Source organism: Arachis ipaensis, chromosome B2 (assembly GCF_059453495.1).
Source record: "Arachis ipaensis isolate K30076 ecotype BB chromosome B2, ASM5945349v1, whole genome shotgun sequence".
Classification (NCBI taxonomy): domain Eukaryota; kingdom Viridiplantae; phylum Streptophyta; class Magnoliopsida; order Fabales; family Fabaceae; genus Arachis; species Arachis ipaensis.
The window spans coordinates 85,364,668-85,388,328 of record NC_142437.1 but is presented as its reverse complement, the minus strand read 5'-3'; the positions used below and the strand labels follow the sequence as shown (position 1 = coordinate 85,388,328).

At 39.7% G+C, this 23,661-nt stretch overlaps 1 protein-coding gene across 1 annotated transcript in view; it reads right to left on the bottom strand.

Moving 5' to 3' along the window:
- LOC107627326 (uncharacterized) overlaps positions 1 to 23,383 on the bottom strand; it is a 42,085-nt gene extending 18,702 nt beyond the window's left edge. Inside the window, exon 1 of the mRNA XM_016330171.1 lies at positions 23,166 to 23,383. Coding sequence (XP_016185657.1) covers positions 23,166 to 23,383 — 218 coding nt within the window. The remainder of the gene's footprint in view (positions 1 to 23,165) is intronic.
- Between the last annotated feature and the right edge of the window lie 278 nt (positions 23,384 to 23,661).

Below are 23,661 nucleotides of genomic sequence, written 5' to 3'. Positions count from 1 at the left end.
CAATACCTCTTCCCCAAAAACCCCTCACCTATCAAATCCTACCCTCTTCTCCATAAACCCTTCCCCAATCCACATCCATCCATCATAAACCCCACCTACCTCACCATTCAAATTCAAACCACTTTCCCTCCCAAACCCACCCATACATGGCCGAACCTTACCCTCTCCCCACTCCTATATAAACCCATCTTCACCCCTTCATTTTCACACATCTTAAACACTACTTCTCCCCCTTGGCCGAAACACTAACCCCCCTCCATCTCCTCTATTTCTTCTTCCTCTACTCTCTTCCTTCTTTTTTTGCTCGAGGACGAGAAAACCTTCTAAGTTTGGTGTGGTAAAAGCGTTGCTTTTTGTTTTTCCATAACCATTTATGGCACCTAAGGCCGGAGAAACCTCTAGAAAGAGGAAAGGGAAGGCAAAAGCTTCCACCTCCAAGTCATGCGAGATGGAGAGATTCATCTCAAGGGTGCATCAAGACCACTTCTATGAAGTTGTGGCCAAGAAGAAGGTAATCCTCGAGGTCCCTTTCAAGCTCAAAAAGGGTGAATACCCAGAGATCCGACATGAGATTCGAAAAAGAGGTTAGGAAGTTCTCACCAACCCCATTCAACAAGTCAGAATCTTAATGGTTTAAGAGTTCTATGCCAATGCATGGATCACCAAGAACCATGATCAAAGTGTGAACCCAGACCTAAAGAATTGGCTTACAATAGTTTGGGGGAAATACTTAGATTTCAGTGCAGAAAATGTAAGGTTGGCATTTAACTTGCCCATGATGCAAGGAGATGCACGCCTCTACACTAGAAGGATCAACTTTGATCAAAGGTTGGACCAAGTCCTCAAAGACATTTGTGAAGAGGGCGCTCAATGGAAGAAAGATTCAAGAGGGAAGCCAGTTCAACTAAGAAGGCATGGCCTCAAGCCCGTGGCTAGGGGATGGTTGGAGTTCATCCAACGCTCAATCATTCCCACTAGCAACCGGTCTGAAGTTACTATAGACCGGGCTATCATGATCCATAGCATCATGATTGGAGAGGAAGTAGAAGTTCATGAGGTTATATCCCTAGAACTCTACAAGGTGGCAGACAAGTCCTCTACTTTGTCAAGGTTAGCCTTCCCTCATCTCATTTGTCACCTTTGCAATTCAGCTGGAATTGACATAGAGGAAGACATCCTCATTGATAAGGACAAGCCCATCATTAAGAAAAGGATGGAGCAAACAAGAGATCCCACTCATGGACAAGAGCATGAGGAAATTCCTCATCATGAAATCCCTGAGATGCCTCAAGGGATGCATTTTCCTCCACAAAATTATTGGGAACAAATTAACACCTCCCTAGGAGAATTAAGTTCCAATATGGGACAACTAAGGGTGGAACACCAAGAGCATTCTATCCTCCTTCATGAAATTAGAGAAGATCAAAGAATCATGAGAGAGGAGCAACAAAGGCAAGGAAGAGACATTGAGGAGCTCAAGCACTCTATAAGATCTTCAAGAGGAAGAACTAGCCGCCATCACTAAGGTGGACCCATTCTTTAATTTCCATGTTCTTTATTTTTTGTTTTTCGAATTTTTATGCTTCATGTTTATCTATGTTTGTGTCTTTATTACATGATCATTAGTGTCTTTGTGTCTATGCCTTAAAGCTATGAATGTCCTATGAATCATCATCTTTCTTAAATAAAAAGTGTTTTAATTGCAAAAAGAAAAAGAAGTATATGAATTTTGAATTTTAAAACAGATTAATTATTTTGATGTGGTGGCAATACTTTATGTTTTTCTGAATGAATGCTTGAACAGTGCATATTTTTGAATTTGTTGTTCATGAATGTTAAAATTGTTGACTCTTGAAAGAATAATAGAAAAGGAGAAATGTTATTGATAATCTGAAAAATCATAAAAATGATTCTTGAAGCAAGAAAAAAGCAGTGAAAAGCTTGCAGAAAAAATATATGCGAAAAAAAAAGAAAAAAAATGGGTGAAAAAAAAAGAGAAGAAAAAGAAAAAGCAAGCAGAAAAAGCCAATAGCCCTTTAAACCAAAAGGCAAGGGTAAAATAAAAAGGATCCAAGGCTTTGAGCATCAGTGGATAGGAAGGCCCACAGGAATAAAATCCTGGCCTAAGCGGCTAAACCAAGCTGTCCCTAACCATGTGCTTGTGGCGTGAAGGTATCAAGTGAAAGCTTGAGACTAAGCGGTTAAAGTCGTGGTCCAAAGCAAAAAGAGTGTGCTTAAGAGCTTTGGACACCTCTAATTGGGGACTCTAGCAAAGCTGATTCACAATCTGAAAAGGTTCACCCAGTTATGTGTCTGTGGCATTTATGTATCCGGTGGTAATACTGGAAAACAAAATGCTTAGGGTCACGGCCAAGACTCCTAAAGTAACTGTGTTCAAGAATCAACATACTGAACTAGGAGAATCAATAACACTATCTAAATTCTGAGTTCCTATAGATGCCAATCATTCTGAACTTCAAGGGATAAAGTGAGATGCCAAAACTGTTCAGAAGCAAAAAGCTAATAGCCCCGCTCATCTAATTAAGACTGATCTTCATTGATGTTTTTGGAATTCATTGTATATTCTCTTCTTTTTATCCTATTTGATTTTCAGTTGCTTGGGATAAGCAACAATTTAAGTTTGGTCTTGTGATGAGCGGATAATTTATACGCTTTTTGGCATTGTTTTTAGTATGTTTTTAGTATATTTTAGTTAGTTTTTATTATGTTTTTATTAGTTTTTAAATAAAAATCACATTTATAGACTTTACTATGAGTTTGTGTATTTTTCTGTGATTTCAAGTATTTTCTGGTTGAAATTGAGGGACCTGAGCAAAAATCTGATTCAGAGGCTGAAAAAGGACTGCAGATGCTGTTGGATTCTGACCTCCCTGCACTCGAAGTGAATTTTCTGGAGCTACAGAAGCCCAATTGGTGAGCTCTCAATTGCGTTGGAAAGTAGACATCCTGGGCTTTCCAGCATTATATAATAGTCCATACTTTGCTCGAGATTTGATGGCCCCAACCGGCGTTCCAAGTCAGCATAGAAATTCTGGAGTCAAAAGGCCAGAACTGGCATAAAAGCTGGAGTTAAATGGCCAAACTTGTAGAAAAGCTGGCGTTTAACTCAAAGAAAAGCCTCTACATGTGAAAGCTTCAACACTCAGCCCAAGCACACACCAAGTGGGCCCTGAAGTAGATTCTGCATCATTTACTCATTTCTGTAAACCCTAGGTTACTAGTTTTCTACAATAGGACCTTTTGCTATTGTATTTTACACACTTGATCATACTTGGATCTTGGTTCTTCTGGTTCCCTCTCTGGGGCCGAAGCCAATGATGCACGGAAAACTTGTCTCATAACAAATTTCCTTTGGCAAGTGTACCGAATTTGTCGTCAAGTAAAAACTCACAATAGAGTGAGGTCGAATCCCACAGGGATTGATTGATCAAGCAACTTTAATTAGAGGAATGTTCTAGTTGAGCGAATCCAGAATTTGAGTTGAGAATTACAGAAAATTAAATGGCAGGAAAGTAAATAACAGAAAAGTAAATGCTGAAAATAAAGAGCTGAATGTAGATGACGGAAGGTAAATTACAGAATCTTAAATGGGAATGGGGTAATTGCTCATAAAAGTAAATGACAGAAATTAAAGAGAATGGGTAAGATTAGAAATGGGGAGTTCATTGGGCTTAGGAGATGTTGCATTCTCCGGATAAATTTTATTTTCATCTCTTCCTCAATCAATGCACTCATTGATCTCCTTGGCAATCTTAAGTGATTGAATTACAATTTCTTGTAATTCAATCTCTCAAATCTTGATCAATAGCCAATTCCTTGGTCAATTGCTCATGAGAAGAGATGAAGTATGGTCACTGATTATACCACATGCATTTCCCAAATCAAGTTTTGAGAGGATTATAGTCACATATCCATCCAAACCCAATTTGGTCCAGCATGAGAAAGCATTTCTAGCATGATCTCTTCATTCCTCTTTCAAGGTTCAGAAGAGATCCAAGTATAAATAGCTTCTTTTCCAAGATAACTATCCAATTGGATGAAGATCGAAAGCTTTCAAGTAAAATCAAGAGAAAAAATAGAAGAAGAATAATGAAAACTAGTATTGATCCATCAAATTACAACAGAGCTCCCTAACCCAATGAAAGGTGTTTAGTTGTTCATAGCTCTGGAAAATGAAAACAAAGATGGAGAATACATAATAAAAACTAGAAGTGCAGAGAAAGTAAAATACAGAGAGTAGTTCTATGCCAAGAGGCTCCCTATAATTTCCCAACTCCTTAAATAATTCAAAGCTACTCTTATATATACTACTCTTCTGTTCTTCTAGTTGATTCTTCAAGTCTTGGGTCTGGGCTTTTGGATCTTGAGTTTGAAGCAGTTATCTTCTTCATTGGACTTGGCTTTACTTGCAGAGAGAAAGTGTGAAGTGGGCAGAGACTTTAGCTCAGGACGTTAGTGGTGTTAACGTTCAGTGAAAATATGGGTTCGAGAACGTTAGTGACATTCAACTTTTTCACTAACGTTCCTCACCCAAGTAAGAACCACGTTAACTTCAACGTTAATGGCACAAACGTTGTCACTAACTTTGCCCCTTTATCCTTCGCACGCGTTATTGGGACTCACCTTTCCCAATAGCATTGAGAAATCTCCCCCTTCCCTACGTTAGAGTCCACGTTAACTTAGTTAACGTGGCTCTTTTAACGTAGGCTTGCCAACCTTCGAGAACGTTAGTGACACTTACCATTGTCACTAACGTTCCAATGTGCCCTATTTCTCACGTTAGAGTCCACGTTTACTAGGTTAACGTGGCTTCTAACGTGGCCATGCTAGCCATCTCCAACGTTAGTGACAAAGTTGAGTGTCACTAACGTTGGCTCATCATTCCCTTATCCACGTTAGCTTCAACGTTAACTAAGTTAACGTGGGAGTTAACGTGGCTCATGGTGGCACGTGTGGGCTCCTTCCAACGTTAGTGACAATGTTGGGTGTCACTAACGTTGGCGATCACCTTCCTTCTTCACGTTAGCTTCCACGTTAACTAGGTTAACGTGGGAGTTAACGTGGCTTATTGGGGCTTGTGTGCTACCAACGTTAGTGACAATGTTTAGTGTCACTAACGTTGTCGACCACCTTGTTTCCTCACGTTAGCTTCCACGTTAACTAGGTTAACGTGGGAGTTAACGTGACTTAATGTGACTTGGCCAACGTTAGTGATAATGTTGAATGTCACTAACGTTGGCTTCCCCCCTTTCTTCTTAACGTTAGAGGCCATGTTAACTAAGTTAACGTGGCAACTAACGTGGCCACTTATGAGCTTGGTCCAACGTTAGTGATAATGTTAAGTGTCACTAACGTTGGCCCATTTCCTTTCTTCCACGTTAGAGTTCACGTTAACTAAGTTAATGTGACTCTTAACGTGGGCAATGATGGCTTCGAGAGCGTTATTGGCAATTACTTTTCTCATTAACTTTGCAAGTTACTCCCATTCCACGTTAGTGTTAACGTTAGTGTAACTAACGTAGCCACTAGTGTGGTTCTTCTTTGCTTCCTTTGTCCTGAAATCAAGCAATAAAGTGCATCAAAGTTCTAGTCCAAGTCATGGTAAATGCAAAATCCAATTTGTCCTTAAATTTATACAAAATCCACATGAAATCATGTAAAGTGCACAATGTATGCTTGAATCAAGATGTAAATGAATATCTATCCAAAACTAGCTTATTTCCTAAAGAAATGCATGAAACTACCCTAAAAACAGTAAAGAAAAGGTCAGTAAAACTGGCCAAAATGCCCTGGCATCACAACACTAAACTTAAAGCTTGCTTGTCCCTAAGCAAGTACTGGAACAAGAGAATGATGAATAGAATGCCAAGAGGAATGAGTCATTCTTGTGGAAGTCATGTCCCTGGTTTTATGGTGGTTTCATGCATAGCAACTTAGGTTCATTCCTGGCTTTCAGACCTTTATCATGTCCTAGAACACTCACTTTGATTGCATCCCATGAGACTTTTATTCATTGATCCTTTTATTGTCATTTCAGGGTTTATTTTTGTTCTTAAGCTAAGTGCTCTGTAAGGGGGCAACTCTTTAAAATAAGCTTTCAGCCAACACTCCCGAACCAGTTGGTTCAAGGTGCTAGGTGTTGAAGCACCCCTAAGGACTTACTTGCTCAAGTCTCTCCCCCATACATACACACCACAGGCACATAGTTTATTTATTTTCTTTTCTTGAGACCTTGGTGTCCAGCACCTCTTTGGGTTACTAAATGCTCTGTATTGAAGGTTACTCTTGATAGTGGACTTTCAGCTGATAATCCCGAGTTAGTTAACCCAAGTTACCAAGTGATAAGGCACCCCTAAGAGCTTATTCATCCAAGTAGATCCCTCACACAGAAGCACCACAGACACATGCCTCAAGATTAAAAACCATTGGTGCCTAGCCTTATTGCTTACTCTTTTTCTTTTATTTTTCCACTTTCATTTTTTCTTTTCCTCTTTTTCTTATTAGGATCTTGTTATTTAGCTAGTCTCATGGGGTGTGTTCAAAGCATAGTATTCATGACAGATAGTTGTCTTCCCACCTTGTGGTTGAACCAACTTAGCTATCTTATGACTATACCATAAACTCATGAACTTACTCCATAGTGTGAACTCCTCTCTGGTCTTTTGTAAAAACACTCATTCTCTTTTCATTTGATTCAAAGGGGGCAAGCATACAAATAAGCAAAGTAAGGATGCAGTGTCATAAAGACCAGCAAGCATAGACCTATTCAACAAAAAGCTTAAAAGACAGAATTTAAAAGGGTTCCAACTAACGAGTAAGTATTAATCAAAAGTGCATTCGGACTTCCAATTTTCAACATTCTAAGTACTTGGAATTAAGTGACAATACAACCTTCAAGTGATGGTTTCTAGTTGCCCTCTTTTTGTCATCATCCTGGTCTTTGCTACCTCACTTCCTTGGGTGAAGGTGCACCATTTTCTCATAAGATTCCTGCAAAGTTATTGGAAGTTGCTTGTTCCCAAAGCACTCGAGAAACAGTTAGCTTGCATGTATGCTTGTGACTTATGAACTTAATTTGGTGTGTGAACACCAAACTTAGTTCGTTGCCTAGTACAGAACCTTGCATTTATGCATGGAACCTCATATCTTGTTGTTTAACAAAACAATTATTAACTAAAATCTAACTAAATCTAAGTGGTTTCCATTGATTGACTGGAGCTAGCAATGTGCTTTGGGAGTGGAGTGTGATTCTAACTAAATTCCTTTGGTGAAACACCAAACTTAGAATTACACTTTCACTCTTGGATTGTTTTGGTGTGGAACACCAAACTTAGCTTCTCGCAATACAGGGGAAACAACTTGTGAACTTTATTGAAATAAAAATGAAAAGGAAACTACCTGAGGTTGGGTTGCCTCCCAACAAAGCACTTTTTTAGCGTCACTAGCTTGACGTTTCTCCCTCATCAGGGTAGTTGGTAATGCTTAAAGTCCTCCCCTCTTGCTGTGGACTTATATCCATTGGTTGTATCAATGATCTCTACATGTTCCAAGGAGAGAACTCTGTTGATAGTGAAGACCTTAGGTAACTGAGATGGTACAGTGGGGAGATTAGGGGGGATATCTGGGAAGTAGGCTGAGATCACTTTATCCCCTGGAGAAAAGTCTTCCGTAGGGATCTTCTTGTTCCTCCACTTCCTTGGTACCTTCTTCTCTGTTCCCTTTGATGTTGCCTTACTTTTTGTGACCTCTTTTTCTAAGAGAATTTTGTTATTGTCTTCACATGTCTCTGGTGGTTTAGGTTCCCCCAGTTTTTTCTTGAGTTGTGACAACTGCTTATTTCCTTGTTCATCAACCAAGGGCTTTTCCAGATGGGTTGGTTGTGCTTCAGTGCTTGCTTCCTCTGTCAGCATCTCATTATGATCTTTTCTTGGTTCTTTGTTCTCTTGGTCTGCTTCTTGTGAGAATTTGAATACATTAAAGCTGAGTCGTTCATCATGGATACTCAATATTAGCTCCCCTCGCTCCACATCTATGAGTGCTCTGGCTGTAGCTAAGAATGGTCTTCCCAATATGATTGGGTGAGTGTCACTCTCTTCCATGTCCAGGATGACAAAGTCTGTGGGAAGAAAGTATTTCCCAACCTTTACCAACACATTTTCCACCACTCCTATTGCTTGTTTTTGAGTTTTGTCTGCCAGCCTGATGACTACATCTGTGGGCATTATCTCATTGATCTTCAGCCTCTCCACCAGGGATAAGGGCATTAAGTTGATGCTTGCTCCCAAATCGCAGAGTGCTTTATCAAACATTGTTTCCCCTATGGCACAGGGGACATGAAAACTCCCTGGATCTTTTCTTTTTGTAGGCAATTGTGGTTGAATGAGGGCATTACACTCCTTGTTCATCACTATAGTTTAGCCTCCCTTGAGTGAGCTTTTCCTGGGAAGCAGCTCCTTCATATACTTGATGTATGCAGGCATTTGTTGAATAGTCTTGATGAATGGTATGTTGACATGCAGAGATGTAAACAAATCTAGAAACCTTGAGTATATTCTCTTCTCCACAGCACCATTAAGCAGTTGGGGAAAAGGTGCATAGAGTCTCAGCAGCTCCTGTTTTGAGATTTCTGGTTCTTGGTAATCTTTTTCCTCCTTCTCTGCTGAGGTGTCTCCAGGTTGTCCTGCTGACTTGTTTGGCTTATCCTCAGTCTCCTTATCACTTATAGTGACCATCTTGCAATCTTCCCATCTTACTTTCTTTGTTTCACCTCTCGGATTCTTCTCTGTGTCACTTGGGAATCCATCTGTGGGTTTGGGAATCTGCTCAGAGAGATACTGATGACAAGTCATCCTAGCCTATTTTAACTAGTCTTTTTCTTTTGTTTTCATTAGAATTATGCACTTTCTTGAGCCACAAGCAAGCTAATTGAGTAGATTTTCATGTTTCCCTTGATTGAATCAACCATATATGAATTCATGCCATTTCATGAGGTTTTATGCTATATTTGTTGCATATTATGAAAGAATGAATATCTCATGATTTTGAGCATAGCTTTGATGTGTGTGGTTGATTAATGATAGGTGAAGAAAGCTTGGAGAAAGGTTGAAGCAAGAAGGAATGGCTAGGAGTGAAGAGAGGACAATGGAATAAGTGAAATTGAACCAGGAAGCAAAAAGCTGGACCTAAAGTTAGCATCAAACTTTTGCACAAACTTTTGGTTGAAAAGTTAGCCCCAACGTTAGCCCCCTAACTTGGAGGCTAACGTTGGAACTTGAAAATTCTCCCTTGGGCTTCAAAAGTTTGCGCCAACGTTAGCCCCCTAACTTTGAGGCTAACGTTGGCACATGAATTTCTCCCCTGGGCACCAAAAGTTTGCGCCAACGTTAGACCCCTAACTTGGAGGCTAACGTTGGCACATGAAAATTCAAGGGAGAGGAGCAAAAGTTTGCGCCAACGTTAGCCCCCTAACTTGGTGGCTAACGTTGGCGCCACAAGCACATTAGGCAAGGCCAACGTTAGGGTCAAAGTTAGACCCCTAACGTTGGCACCAACGTTGATATCAGCAAATTGTGCTAGCTGATATGAAAAGTTGGAGCCAAAGTTAGACCCCTAACTTTGGCTCAAACTTTTGGTCCAACTTTTGCTAACCTCAAAACCGGCTCAATTGGTTCACTTTGGTTCTTCTCCAAACTTCAAGAGCAATCAACCAAGGCCTCTTTCAACCCAATTCCACCAAGAGCAAAGTCCCAACTCAAGGCTTGAAGATCATTGGAAGAAAGTGTATAAATAGGATAGAATTCAAGTTCTTCGGAGAGCTTTCTTTTGGAATTTTCATAATAGTTTTCGGAGAGCTTTTGTTATTGAGTGAACTTTAATTTCTTTGTCTTGGGGAAGGAGAATTCACTTCTCTTCCTCTTAGTTTTATTGCTTTCAATTTCAATTACACTTGTTTTGAATCTTGGATTGGAGAATTGAAGAAATTCTGTTTCAATCTCAATCTTGGATCTCTCTGTTTCTTTACTGATAATTGAATTTCATTTCTGGTTAATTGCTCTTCATCTATTCTCTTTGCAATTTACAATTCCCTTGCAATTGTTCTTATTGGATCTAGGAAGGCATTGAGACCTAGACTTAGTTTTCTAGTCTCTGGGTCCTGAGATCCAAATCTCCAATTTACATTCTGTTTCTTGCTTTCCATGTTCATTTACTTTTCTGCTATAAGATCCGATCCAATCCCAATTCCCTTTTACTCTTCTGTTTGATGCAATTTAACTTTTCCTTGTTTAATTTCTGCAAATCCACGTCCCAATCCCCTTTACATTTCAAGCAATTTACATTCCTTGCACTTTAAGATTCCGCAATTTACATTTCTTGCACTCTAAGTTTCTGCCATTTAATTTCTTGTTCTCTACGTTTCAGCAATTTATTTCTTGCTCTCTTTACTTCAGTGCAATTTAATTCTGCAAGTCACAAAACCATCAACCAAATCATGATTCGCTTGACTAAATCAACCACTAAACTAAAATTGCTCAATCCTTCAATCCCTGTGGGATCGACCTCACTCCCGTGAGTTTTTATTACTTGATGCGACCCGGTGCACTTGCCGGTTAGATTTGTGTGTTTTGGGAGAAAATTATTTTTCCTCCAAAATACTCATCAAGTTTTTGGCGCCGTTGCCGGGGATTGATTAGATTGACAATGATTAAGTGAGGTGGTGATCTAGATCAAACACTTTTTCTTTATTTTTCTCTAATTTTGACTAACCCACTAACTGTTTGAATTTTTGCTTAAGCTAACTGGAACTTCATTCTAGCAATAGATTGAAGTGCCACTGATTCTGTGCGTTTCTTATGTTCTGCTTGTATGTCAGGTACAAGAAGAACCATACCCAATTTTCATGAACAAGACGAAAGAACTCTCAGGAGGTTAAGAAGAGCTGAAAGAGGGAAAAATATTGTTGGAGAAGAGGAATCAGACGAAGAATTCCAAGAGATAGAGGAACATTTAACCAACCCACCAGGTGGAGAAGACAACAACAATGGCAACCCACCCCAGAGGAGAGTTTTGGCTTCCTATACCTTTGCAAATCCTAGACATTGTGGGAGCAGCATCTTGGCTCCAAATGTCAATGCTAACAATTTTGAACTCAAGCCACAACTCATCACTTTGGTTCAGAACAACTGCTCTTTTGGTGGAGGACCACTTGAGGACCCACACCAACATTTGTCCACTTTCTTGAGGATATGCAACACTGTCAAAACTAATGGAGTGCCCCCTGACAGTTACAAACTGATGCTATTCCCATTTTCTCTCAGGGACAAGGCCACTCAATGGTTGGAATCGTTTCCAAGGGACAGCATTAACAACTGGGATGATTTGGTAACTAAGTTTCTTGCCAAATTTTATCCACCTCAGAGGATTATATGGTTAAAAGCTGAGGTACAAACATTTACACAAATGGAGGCCGAACCCATCTATGAGGCATGGGAGAGGTACAAGGCTCTGATCAGGAAATGTCCCCCTGCTATGTTTAATGAGTGGGAGAAGCTTCAAAACTTCTATGAAGGCTTAACACTGAAATCCCAGGAAGCTTTGGATCATTCAGCTGGAGGTTCCTTGCAACTCATGAAAACTGTAGAAGAGGCTCAAGAACTCATTGATATGGTGTCCAACAACCAATATTTCTTTGCTCATCAAAGAGGCCGCCAACCATCACAAAGGAGAGGAGTAATGGAGCTAGAAGGAGTGGATTCAATCCTGGCTCAAAACAAATTAATGCAGCAGCAAATTCAACAACAATTTGAGCAAATGACCAAGAGGATTGATAGCCTCCAAGTTGCAGCAGTTAACACCAGCCAACCATCAACCACATGGGGACAGAGTGAAGAAACTCAAGAAGAACAACAACAAGAGCAAGTACAGTATATGCATAACCAAGGACCAAATGAAGTGTATGGTGATACATACAATCCATCCTGGAAGAACCACCCAAACCTCAGATGGGGAGATAACCATACCCAAAACCAACAACCATGGCAGAGGAATTCAAACCAACACAACCCAAGAAGCAACCAAAATCACAACCAGCAGCAGACTAACCAAAACCCCTACAGAAAACCTCAAAACAACTACCCCAACCTCAACCAATACCAATCTAATAACCAACCCACCAACCAAAATGCCTACCATCCACCACCCACATCTCATAACCCACCTCAAGTATCACCTGAAGCCCAAAGAATCACTCACTTGGAGGCCATGATAGACAAAATGTTGAAACACCAAGAAATGGTAACCAAGAATCAGGAAGCCTCCCTGAAGAGCCTAGAGAGACAGATGGGGCAACTCTCCAAGCAAGTATCTGTTGAGAGACCTTCAAACTCACTGCCTAGTGACACAATTCCAAATCCCAAGGAGGAATGCAAGGCAATACAATTAAGGAGTGGGAGAACATTGATAAGCAACAATGACACTACAAGGAAGCAAGCAGAAAACATCAAAGAACCAACGGAGGATGAGAAGCAAACAAAGGCAGATGAGGCTAAGGAGCAAGTTGTGATGCCAAACAAGAGCACTGAGAAACTTAAAGAGAAGAACAACCAGCCACATAGCTCAAAGGAAGTAGCTCAGGGACAGCAACGAATAGGAAAAAGCATCACACCTCCACTGCCATATCCCCAGAGGTTCAACAAAGAGGTTAAAGACCAACATTTTCACAAATTCCTTGAGATTTTTAAGAAGCTGGAAATCAATATTCCCTTGGCTGAAGCACTTGAGCAAATGCCTCTATATTCCAAATTTCTGAAGGATCTTATCAACAAGAAAAGAAGCTGGGATGAGAAAGAAACCATAATGATTACTGAGGAATGCAGGGCCTTAATTCAAAAGGGGCTTCCTCCCAAACTTGAGGACCCAGGAAGCTTCCTGTTGCCTTGCACCATTGGGGAATTGACAATCACTAAAGCAATGTGCGATCTCGGAGCAAGTATTAACTTAATATCATCCTCCTTGGTGAAAAAGCTGCATATAGAGGAGGTCAAACCAGTACAAATGTCTCTGGAGCTGGTAGACAAGTCAATGGTATACCCCAGGGGTGTAATTGAAAATCTTTTGGTCAAGGTGGACAGTTTTATATACCCTGCTGATTTTGTGGTTCTAGAATCAAACGATGATGATGGTGACTCTGTTATACTGGGAAGGCCATTCTTAGCCACTGCTAGAGCTATCATAGACGTAGAGGAAGGGGAATTAACTCTCAGGATGTATGACCGGAGTGTCACTCTGAAGGTGTTACCAGAGGCACAAGTTAGCAAGGAGAAGAAAGACTATATGAAAAATGACCAGGAAGGTCACAACAACTTCCCAATACTAAGGATTGTGCAGACTGATGAAGAAGCCCAAGAGGATATTAGAGTACTGGCCACTGAGAAGAGAGGTCCCCAAGGAAAGCCTACAGCCAGAAAAGAAAGATCAACAAAAGGAAAGATGAAGCGCAGAAACAAAGCAAAAAGGGGTTGGAAGAACAGAAAGATTCCAATAGAGGGGCTTTCCAAAGGTGACAAAGTGCAACTGATATATCAACAGCTGGGGGCAAATCAACAAACAGAGGATTACTACACGGTCAGCAACATACTATCATTAGAACATGCTGAAATTGAACACCAGAGAACAAAGAAGAGGATCACGGTCAGGGGAGACAAATTGAGGCCCTACAAGCACCAACCACCATAAAAGAAAGCCTCAATGTCAAGCTAGTGACAATAAAAGAGCGCTCCATGGGAGGCAACCCATGCTTTAAGATTCATGTCATTTTAAATTCAATAAGTTATGATCATTTGAGCATGAATTCTTTTCTCTTTTCATGAACATGTCCATTGACTGCATGCACTGTTATGAAACATATACTAAGTTTGGTGTACCTCCAAGCACACTAAACCAATGTTACAAAGAATTTTGTTTCACATGCTTAAAACATCTTGATAAAGCATATGGCCAAACACTACGTTTGGTGTCCACATAGCTTCATGAAAATTTGAAACTCATGCATCAATAATCATACATTTGTTATTTTCCCAAAACCTTATAAATAGAAAAATTCTTATTCGGTAATGAAGGCATTAATTGTGATGTACCCTTTGATAAGAAACAAGTTTGGTATTCATCAAACTTTGATGCACCGATTTAAGGATACAATTGATCCTTCATGAAAAAAAAAAAAAGAGAGAGAAAAAGAAAGTGTAATGAAAACAATTCTTATGAACATGTAACATTTGAACTTCACTAATTGGAGGAAGAGACTCATTTTCTTTATACATTACCAAACATTAAGTTTGGTGTCCTCCAAAGAGAGTGTCACGGTTCAAATGAGATAAGAATTGATGGTTCACATAGTTTTAATAAAAAGAACACTCTTGCTACGGTTGGATAAGACTAATGTATGTTGTCTTGTTGTGATGACTAGGAGGTCAAAGAATCTTCAATGAAAAAGACAAGACAAAGGAAAGCATAGCATAAGGACAAAATCCCATCACATGCTTCAAGAAAGAAATCTGCCACTTCTTGAGAATGATCACGGCAAAGGCAAGGGAAGGAGCAAACTTTGTCTTCATTCATCCTTACATGCATACCTTTGATCTCCATAAGTCTAATTGCATCCCAACCCTTCATTGCTCATTTAAAAGCATACCACCTTCAAGCCATGCACATGACCGAATCACTCCAACCTTAGAAACTTCACTCCCTTCATCACTCCTCAACATAACAAGCTTAGTGCAACATTTCTCTTACTTTAAACTCCAACCACTTAAACTTCTCTTCATTATTTCTTGTCATAGCAAGTTCGGCCTTAATTTCTTCTTCCTCCAAACACACATCAAACTCTCCAACATTCTTCACACTCTTTCTCAACCAACCAAGTGACCATGGCCTCCTCCTCAAGAACCAAACGACGAAAAGGAAAAGATCCCATAGTGGAGGAAGACACACATGAATATGACCAACGGAGGTTCAAGTCTTGGTTTCATCAGATGCAAATTCAATGGATGAAGGAGAAAAGAATCTACCCTGAAATTCCATTCTTGTTGCCGGATGAAGGATGTCAAGAAATGAAGAACAAAATCCGGAAGAGGAGGTGGGAGGAACTTGCATCACCAGCCACCCGAATCAATGCCAATATCATAAGAGAGTTCTATGCAAATGTCCCAAGGCTTGACATGCGTGAGCCCCCAACATACAAGAGCTTTGTACGGGGGGTGGAAGTAGACTTTAGCCCAGATGCAATCAAGAAAGTTTTGAAACTAAAGTCAGTCCGCTTTGATGAACCGGGATACCAACAAAGATTGAATGAGGATCAGGATTATGAGGAGATTGCAAGAGACATTTGTTTTGAGAACTCAGAGTGGGAAGGAGATAACAAGAACAGATACAAGTTCCTGAAGAGATGTAACCTCACTCCGGAAGCAAAAGGATGGTATGAGTTGATGAAAAGATCAATTCTGGGCACTGTGAACACCTCAGAAGTTAACAGAGAGAGAGCCGTGATGCTGCATTGCATCATTGTGGGAGGAGAGATAAGAGTTCATGAAATCCTTGTAAAAGACATTCAAAAGCTGGCTGAAAAGAATTCGGCCGGATCTTGGTTGTACTATCCGAGCACCATTTGGAGGTTGTGTGCAAAGGCTAAGGTTCCAATGGAAGAGGAGAATCCAATGTGGATAAGCCAAGGCATGCCCATAACCATTGAACGAATGATGATGCCCCTTGAAGCACATCAAGGCCGAAGACCACATGGAGGAAGGGAAAGAGAAGAACCAATGGAAGAAGAAGAGCCACAAGAGGAGGAGGAACAGCCACACTTTTTCCCACATGGCAATATGGATATGACTCAAATGCAAGAAGCAATAGGGAGATTGTCTCAACAGTACACGAGAATCCAAGAAAGGCAAGAGGAATACCATTCTCTGTACATGAAAAACCAACAAGCACAAGAAGAAAGGGAGCTAAGAATAATGAACAAACAAAATGAATTCGAGTCAAGATTCCTTGTGATGCAAGAAGAACATGCCTTTCAATCTCATGAATCTTTTGGGAAGTTGGAACAAATGCAAGCTGAAAATTTGAAGGCTCTTAAAGAGTTCACAACACTCCAAGATGCAAGGTATGAAGTGCAAGCCGATTACAACGTCAATAGCCAAATCAAATTGAACTATATTGGAGAACATTTGCACAACATGGATCCGGCGTTCCCAACTTTTGATGAATTCTTCAAAATGAGAAGTGAGGTAGAAGTAAGCAGGGCTATGAGACTTGAAGATAGAGTGGAGGAGGCTATGAATAAGGCTGGCTTTTGGCAAGATCAACAGGCACCAAACAAGGATGGTGGGAACACTAGCAGCCAAGTGTATGAAAGGAGAAAGAAAAGGCATGACAAATGAAAGGTGGACTTGCTCCTTATTCATCACTACAAAATCTATCTGTTCTAAGTTGTCTTTGCATTTTTAAGTAGTCCTTTAAAAGTCTTTGCATTATGTTTGTTTCTTTTAGAATAAGTAAACTAGTCTATGTGTATGCTTGTGTGTTTACTTTCACTTGACAAGAAGCATGTGTTGTCCCCTGCATCTTTCAATTCAATAAAAGAAATGCTTGAATATGAAGTAAGATGGTCTCTGTTAAATAGAAGTAGAATAAAAGTAAGTGGTGGTATGTGTGTGAGTGTATAATAGCTCACTTTTAGTGAATAAAGAGCCAGGATATCTCCTTCTAAGTAAAGAGTGGCTTACTGTCTATGAATCTCAATTGAATTAAATTCTGTGGTTAGAAAGAAAAATAAAAAGAAGGAAAGAAAAAAGATAGCCAAAAAGTGGCAGAAAAAAAGGAAACAAAAAGAAACAAAGCTGGACACCAATAGCTTGAACTTTAAAATATATGCCTGTGATGTCTTTGTACTAGGATCTGCTTGGATTAGTAAGCTCTTAGGAGTGCCTCAACACTCGGTGACTTGGGTTAACTAATCCGGGATCATCAGCTGAAAGTCCACTATCAAGAGCAACCTAACTACAAGGCATTTAGTAACCCAAAGAGGTGCTGGGCATCAATGTTTTAAGAAGGAATGTGAGCCAAGTGTCTATGGTGAATAATGTGTCAAGTATAAAGAAAAGAAAATGAACTTGCTACACATGACACTCAAATAAAGCTTATGAACAAAGTAATAGCCAAGGATAAAGGAATAATGAGAGGTCATAGCAGTATGTCACTTGAAGCTTGAAGGAGACTTTCTAGGCCTAGGAGTCAATAAGAAGTGAGTATTTGCATATCCACACAAAATCCCATGAACTATCAATAATACTCTGCTAGCATGAACATCCTCTTCCATTTCATTCTTTCTTCTCAATAAATCTTTTCTTGCTTGGGGACAAGCAAGCTTTAAGTTTGGTGTTGTGATGACAAGTCATCCTAGCCTATTTTAACTAGTCTTTTTCTTTTGTTTTCATTAGAATTATGCACTTTCTTGAGCCACAAGCAAGCTAATTGAGTAGATTTTCATGTTTCCCTTGATTGAATCAACCATATATGAATTCATGCCATTTCATGAGGTTTTATGCTATATTTGTTGCATATTATGAAAGAATGAATATCTCATGATTTTGAGCATAGCTTTGATGTGTGTGGTTGATTAATGATAGGTGAAGAAAGCTTGGAGAAAGGTTGAAGCAAGAAGGAATGGCTAGGAGTGAAGAGAGGACAATGGAATAAGTGAAATTGAACCAGGAAGCAAAAAGCTGGACCTAAAGTTGGCATCAAACTTTTGCACAAACTTTTGGTTGAAAAGTTAGCCCCAACGTTAGCCCCCTAACTTGGAGGCTAACGTTGGAACTTGAAAATTCTCTCCTGGGCTTCAAAAGTTTGCGCCAACGTTAGCCCCCTAACTTTGAGGCTAACGTTGGCACATGAATTTCTCCCCTGGGCACCAAAAGTTTGCGCCAACGTTAGACCCCTAACTTGGAGGCTAACGTTGGCACATGAAAATTCAAGGGAGAGGAGCAAAAGTTTGCGCCAACGTTAGCCCCCTAACTTGGTGGCTAACGTTGGCGCCACAAGCACATTAGGCAAGGCCAACGTTAGGGTCAAAGTTAGACCCCTAACGTTGGCACCAACGTTGATATCAGCAAATTGTGCTAGCTGATATGAAAAGTTGGAGCCAAAGTTAGACCCCTAACTTTGGCTCAAACTTTTGGTCCAACTTTTGCTAACCTCAAAACCGGCTCAATTGGTTCACTTTGGTTCTTCTCCAAACTTCAAGAGCAATCAACCAAGGCCTCTTTCAACCCAATTCCACCAAGAGCAAAGGCCCAACTCAAGGCTTGAAGATCATTGGAAGAAAGTGTATAAATAGGATAGAATGCAAGTTCTTCGGAGAGCTTTCTTTTGGAATTTTCATAATAGTTTTCGGAGAGCTTTTGTTATTGAGTGAACTTTAATTTCTTTGTCTTGGGGAAGGAGAATTCACTTCTCTTCCTCTTAGTTTTATTGCTTTCAATTTCAATTACACTTGTTTTGAATCTTGGATTGGAGAATTGAAGAAATTCTGTTTCAATCTCAATCTTGGATCTCTCTGTTTCTTTACTGATAATTGAATTTCATTTCCGGTTAATTGCTCTTCATCTATTCTCTTTGCAATTTACAATTCCCTTGCAATTGTTCTTATTGGATCTAGGAAGGCATTGAGATCTAGACTTAGTTTTCTAGTCTCTGGGTCCTGAGATCCAAATCTCCAATTTACATTCTGTTTCTTGCTTTCCATGTTCATTTACTTTTCTGCTATAAGATCCGATCCAATCCCAATTCCCTTTTACTCTTCTGTTTGATGCAATTTAACTTTTCCTTGTTTAATTTCTGCAAATCCACGTCCCAATCCCCTTTACATTTCAAGCAATTTACATTCCTTGCACTTTAAGATTCCGCAATTTACATTTCTTGCACTCTAAGTTTCTGCCATTTAATTTCTTGTTCTCTACGTTTCAGCAATTTATTTCTTGCTCTCTTTACTTCAGTGCAATTTAATTCTGCAAGTCACAAAACCATCAACCAAATCTTGATTCGCTTGACTAAATCAACCACTAAACTAAAATTGCTCAATCCTTCAATCCCTGTGGGATCGACCTCACTCCCGTGAGTTTTTATTACTTGATGCGACCTGGTGCACTTGCCGGTTAGATTTGTGTGTTTTGGGAGAAAATTATTTTTCCTCCAAAATACTCATCAAGTTTTTCCTCCTCTTCCTCAGCACCACTACTCTTTTTCCTCTTGCTTCCCTCCTTAATCTAAAGAGGGTCCTCTCAGGTTTAGAATCAAAGGAAGTTGAAGCCCCGCTTCTTCTCCCTGTCATACAACCCACAAGTACAAGCAAGGAAAATAGATGCAGAAAGTATTTCTGTCAGAATGACTGTTAGTGTGAGTGATGCAATATATCAAACAGTTAGTGGGTTAGTGAAATGAATGGTAAATAACTAAAATGAAAAAGTAAGGGGAAGGGAAGAAATTAACTAAAACTGAAAGTAAATTACTCAAACAGAAAATCAAATCAAACAAAAATAAAATGCTCCATCTAGTTACCCTCCAATTTAATCATTGTTGATGCACAATCAATCCCCGGCAACGACGCCATAAACTTAATGCACGGAAAACTTGTCTCATAACAAATTTCCTTCGGTAAGTGTACCGAATTTGTCGTCAAGTAAAAACTCACAATAGAGTGAGGTCGAATCCCACAGGGATTGATTGATCAAGCAACTTTAATTAGAGGAATGTTCTAGTTGAGCGAATCCAGAATTTGAGTTGAGAATTGCAGAAAATTAAATGGCGGGAAAGTAAATAACAGAAAAGTAAATGCTGAAAATAAAGAGCTGAATGTAGATGACGGAAGGTAATTTGCAGAATCTTAAATGGGAATGGGGTAATTGCTCATAAAAGTAAATGACAGAAATTAAAGAGAATGGGTAAGATCAGAAATGGGGAGTTCATTGGGCTTAGGAGATGTTGCATTCTCCGGATCAATTTCATTTTCATCTTTTCCTCAATCAATGTACTCATTGATCTCCTTGGCAATCTTAAGTGATTGAATTACAATTTCTTGTAATTCAATCTCTCAAATCTTTATCAATAGCCAATTCCTTGGTCAATTGTTCATGAGAAGAGATGAAGTATGGTCACTGATTATACCACAGGCATTTCCCAAATCAAGTTTTGAGAGGATTATAGTCACATATCCATCCAAACCCAATTTGGTCCAGCATGAGAAAGCATTTCTAGCATGATCTCTTCATTCCTCTTTCAAGGTTCAGAAGAGATACAGGTATGAATAGCTTCTTTTCCAAGATAACTATCCAATTGGATGAAGATCGAAAGCTTTCAAGTAAAATCAAGAGAAAAGATAGAAGAAGAATAATGAAAACTAGTATTGATCCATCAAATTACAACAGAGCTCCCTAACCCAATGAAAGGGGTTTAGTTGTTCATAGCTCTGGAAAATGAAAACAAAGATGGAGAATACATAATGAAAACTAGAAGTGCAGAGAAAGTAAAATACAGAGAGTAGTTCTATGCCAAGAGGCTCCCTATAATTTCCCAACTCCTTAAATAATTCAAAGCTACTCCTATATATACTACTCTTCTGTTCTTCTAGTTGATTCTTCAAGTCTTGGGTCTGGGCCCTTGAATCTTGAGTTTGAAGCAGTTATCTTCTTTATTGGGCTTGGCTTTACTTGCAGAGAGAAAGTGTGAAGTGGGCAGAGACTTTAGCTCAGGACGTTAGTGGTGTTAACGTTCAGTGAAAATATGGGTTCGAGAACGTTAGTGACATTCAACTTTTTCACTAACGTTCCTCACCCAAGTAAGAACCACATTAACTTCAACGTTAGTGGCACAAACGTTGTCACTAACGTTGCCCCTTTATCCTTCGCACACGTTATTGGGACTCACCTTTCCCAATAACATTGAGAAATCTCCCCCTTCCCTACGTTAGAGTCCACGTTAACTTAGTTAATGTGGCTCCTTTAACGTAGGCTTGCCAACCTTCGAGAACGTTAGTGACACTTACCATTGTCACTAACGTTCCAATGTGCCCCTATTTCTCACGTTAGAGTCCATGTTTACTAGGTTAACGTGGCTTCTAACGTGGCCATGCTAGCCATCTCCAACGTTAGTGACAAAGTTGAGTGTCACTAACGTTGGCTCATCATTCCCTTATCCACGTTAGCTTCCACGTTAACTAAGTTAACGTGAGAGTTAACGTGGCTCATGGTGGCACGTGTGGGCTCCTTCCAACGTTAGTGACAATGTTGGGTGTCACTAACGTTGGCGATCACCTTCCTTCTTCACGTTAGCTTCCACGTTAACTAGGTTAACGTGGGAGTTAACGTGGCTTATTGGGGCTTATGTGCTACCAACGTTAGTGACAATGTTTAGTGTCACTAACATTGTCGACCACCTTGTTTCCTCACGTTAGCTTCCACGTTAACTAGGTTAACGTGGGAGTTAACGTGGCTTAATGTGACTTGGCCAACGTTAGTGATAATGTTGAATGTCACTAACATTGGCTTCCCCTTTCTTCTTAACGTTAGAGGCCACGTTGACTAAGTTAACGTGGCAACTAACGTGGCCACTTATGAGCTTGATCCAACGTTAGTGATAATGTTAAGTGTCACTAACGTTGGCCCATTTCCTTTCTTCCACGTTAGAGTTCACGTTAACTAAGTTAACGTGACTCTTAACGTGGGCAATGATGGCTTCGAGAGCGTTATTGGCAATTACTTTTCTCATTAACTTTGCAAGTTACTCCCATTTCACGTTAGTGTTAACGTTAGTGTAACTAACGTAGCCACTAATGTGGTTCTTCTTTGCTTCCTTTGTCCTGAAATCAAGCAATAAAGTACATCAAAGTTCTAGTCCAAGTCATGGGAAATGCAAAATCCAATTTGTCCTTAAATTCATGAAAAATCCACATGAAATCATGTAAAGTGCACAATGTATGCTTGAATCAAGATGTAAATGAATATCTACCCAAAACTAGCTTATTTCCTAAAGAAATGCATGAAACTACCCTAAAAATAGTAAAGAAAAGGTCAGTAAAACTGGCCAAAATGCCCTGGCATCAGCCAATGATCACCATTCTCATTTTTGTATTTTCAGTGGTGGAGTTTCTACACACCATAGATTAAGGTGTGGAGCTCTGCTGTTCTTTATGAATTAATGCAAAGTACTATTGTTTTTCTATTCAATTCAAGCCTATTTCTGTTCTAAGATATCCATTCATTCTTCAACATGATGAATGTTATGATCTGTGACACTCATCATCATTCTCACCTATGAACGCGTGCCTGACAACCACTTCCGTTCTACATGCAAACAAGCTTGAATGTGTATCTCTTGGGTTTCTAATCTAGGATTAGAACCTTCATGGTATAGGCTAGAATCAATTGACGGCCATTGCTGAGATCCGGAAAGTCTAAACCTTGTCTGTGGTCTTCCGAGTAGGATCAGGGAAGGGATGACTATGACGAGCTTCAAACTCACGAGTGTTGGGCGTAGTGACAGACGCAAAAGGATCAATGGATCCTATTCCAACATGATCGAGAACCAACAGCTGATTAGCCGTGCGGTGACAGCGCATTTGGAACATTTTCACTGAGAGGACGGGAGGTAGCCATTGACAACGGTGAAACCCAACATAAAGCTTTCCATGGAAAGGAGTATGAATGATTGAAAGAAGGCAATAGGAAAGCAGAGGTTCAGAAGGAACAATGCATCTCCATACGCTTATCTGAAATTCTTACCAATGAATTGCATAAGTATCTCTATCTTTGTTTGATGTTTTATTCATATTTTAATTATCAATTCTTCATAATCATTTGAATCCACCTGACTGAGATTTATAAGATGACCATAGCTTGCTTCAAGCCGACAATCTCCGTGGGATCGACTCTTACTCATGTAAGGTTTATTACTTGGACGACCCAGTGCACTTGCTGGTTAGTTGTGCGAAGTTGTGACAAAGAGTTGAGATTACAATTGTGCGTACCATGATGTTGGCGCCATTGATGATCACAATTTCGTGCACCAGCTTTGCATTTTGTTTTGACAATAGATACTTGAGAGCAGCATGATCAGTGTATACAACAATTTTGGAACCAATCAAATATGACCTGAATTTGTCAAAAGCATAAACCACTGTCAACAACTCTTTTTCAGTTGTAGTGTAGTTTCTTTGAGCATCATTTAATACCTTGCTTGTATAGTCGATAACATGCAACTTCTCTTTCCTTTGTCCCAGTGCAGCACCAATTGCATAATCACTTGTATCACACATGACTTCTAAAGGAAGCTCCCAATCAATGGGGTATGATTATTGGTGTTGTAGTAAGCTTGGCTTTAAGAACTTCAAAGGCATGCTTACAACTATCATCAAAGACAAATGGTGTTTTAGCCACTAACAAATTGCTTAGTGGCTTAGCAATTTTTGAAAAATCTTTGATGAATCTTCTATAGAATCCAGCATATCCTAAGAAGCTCCTTATAGCCTTTAGATTTATAGGCAAACAAAGTTTTTCAGTAATCTCAACTTTTGCCTTATCTACCTCTATACCC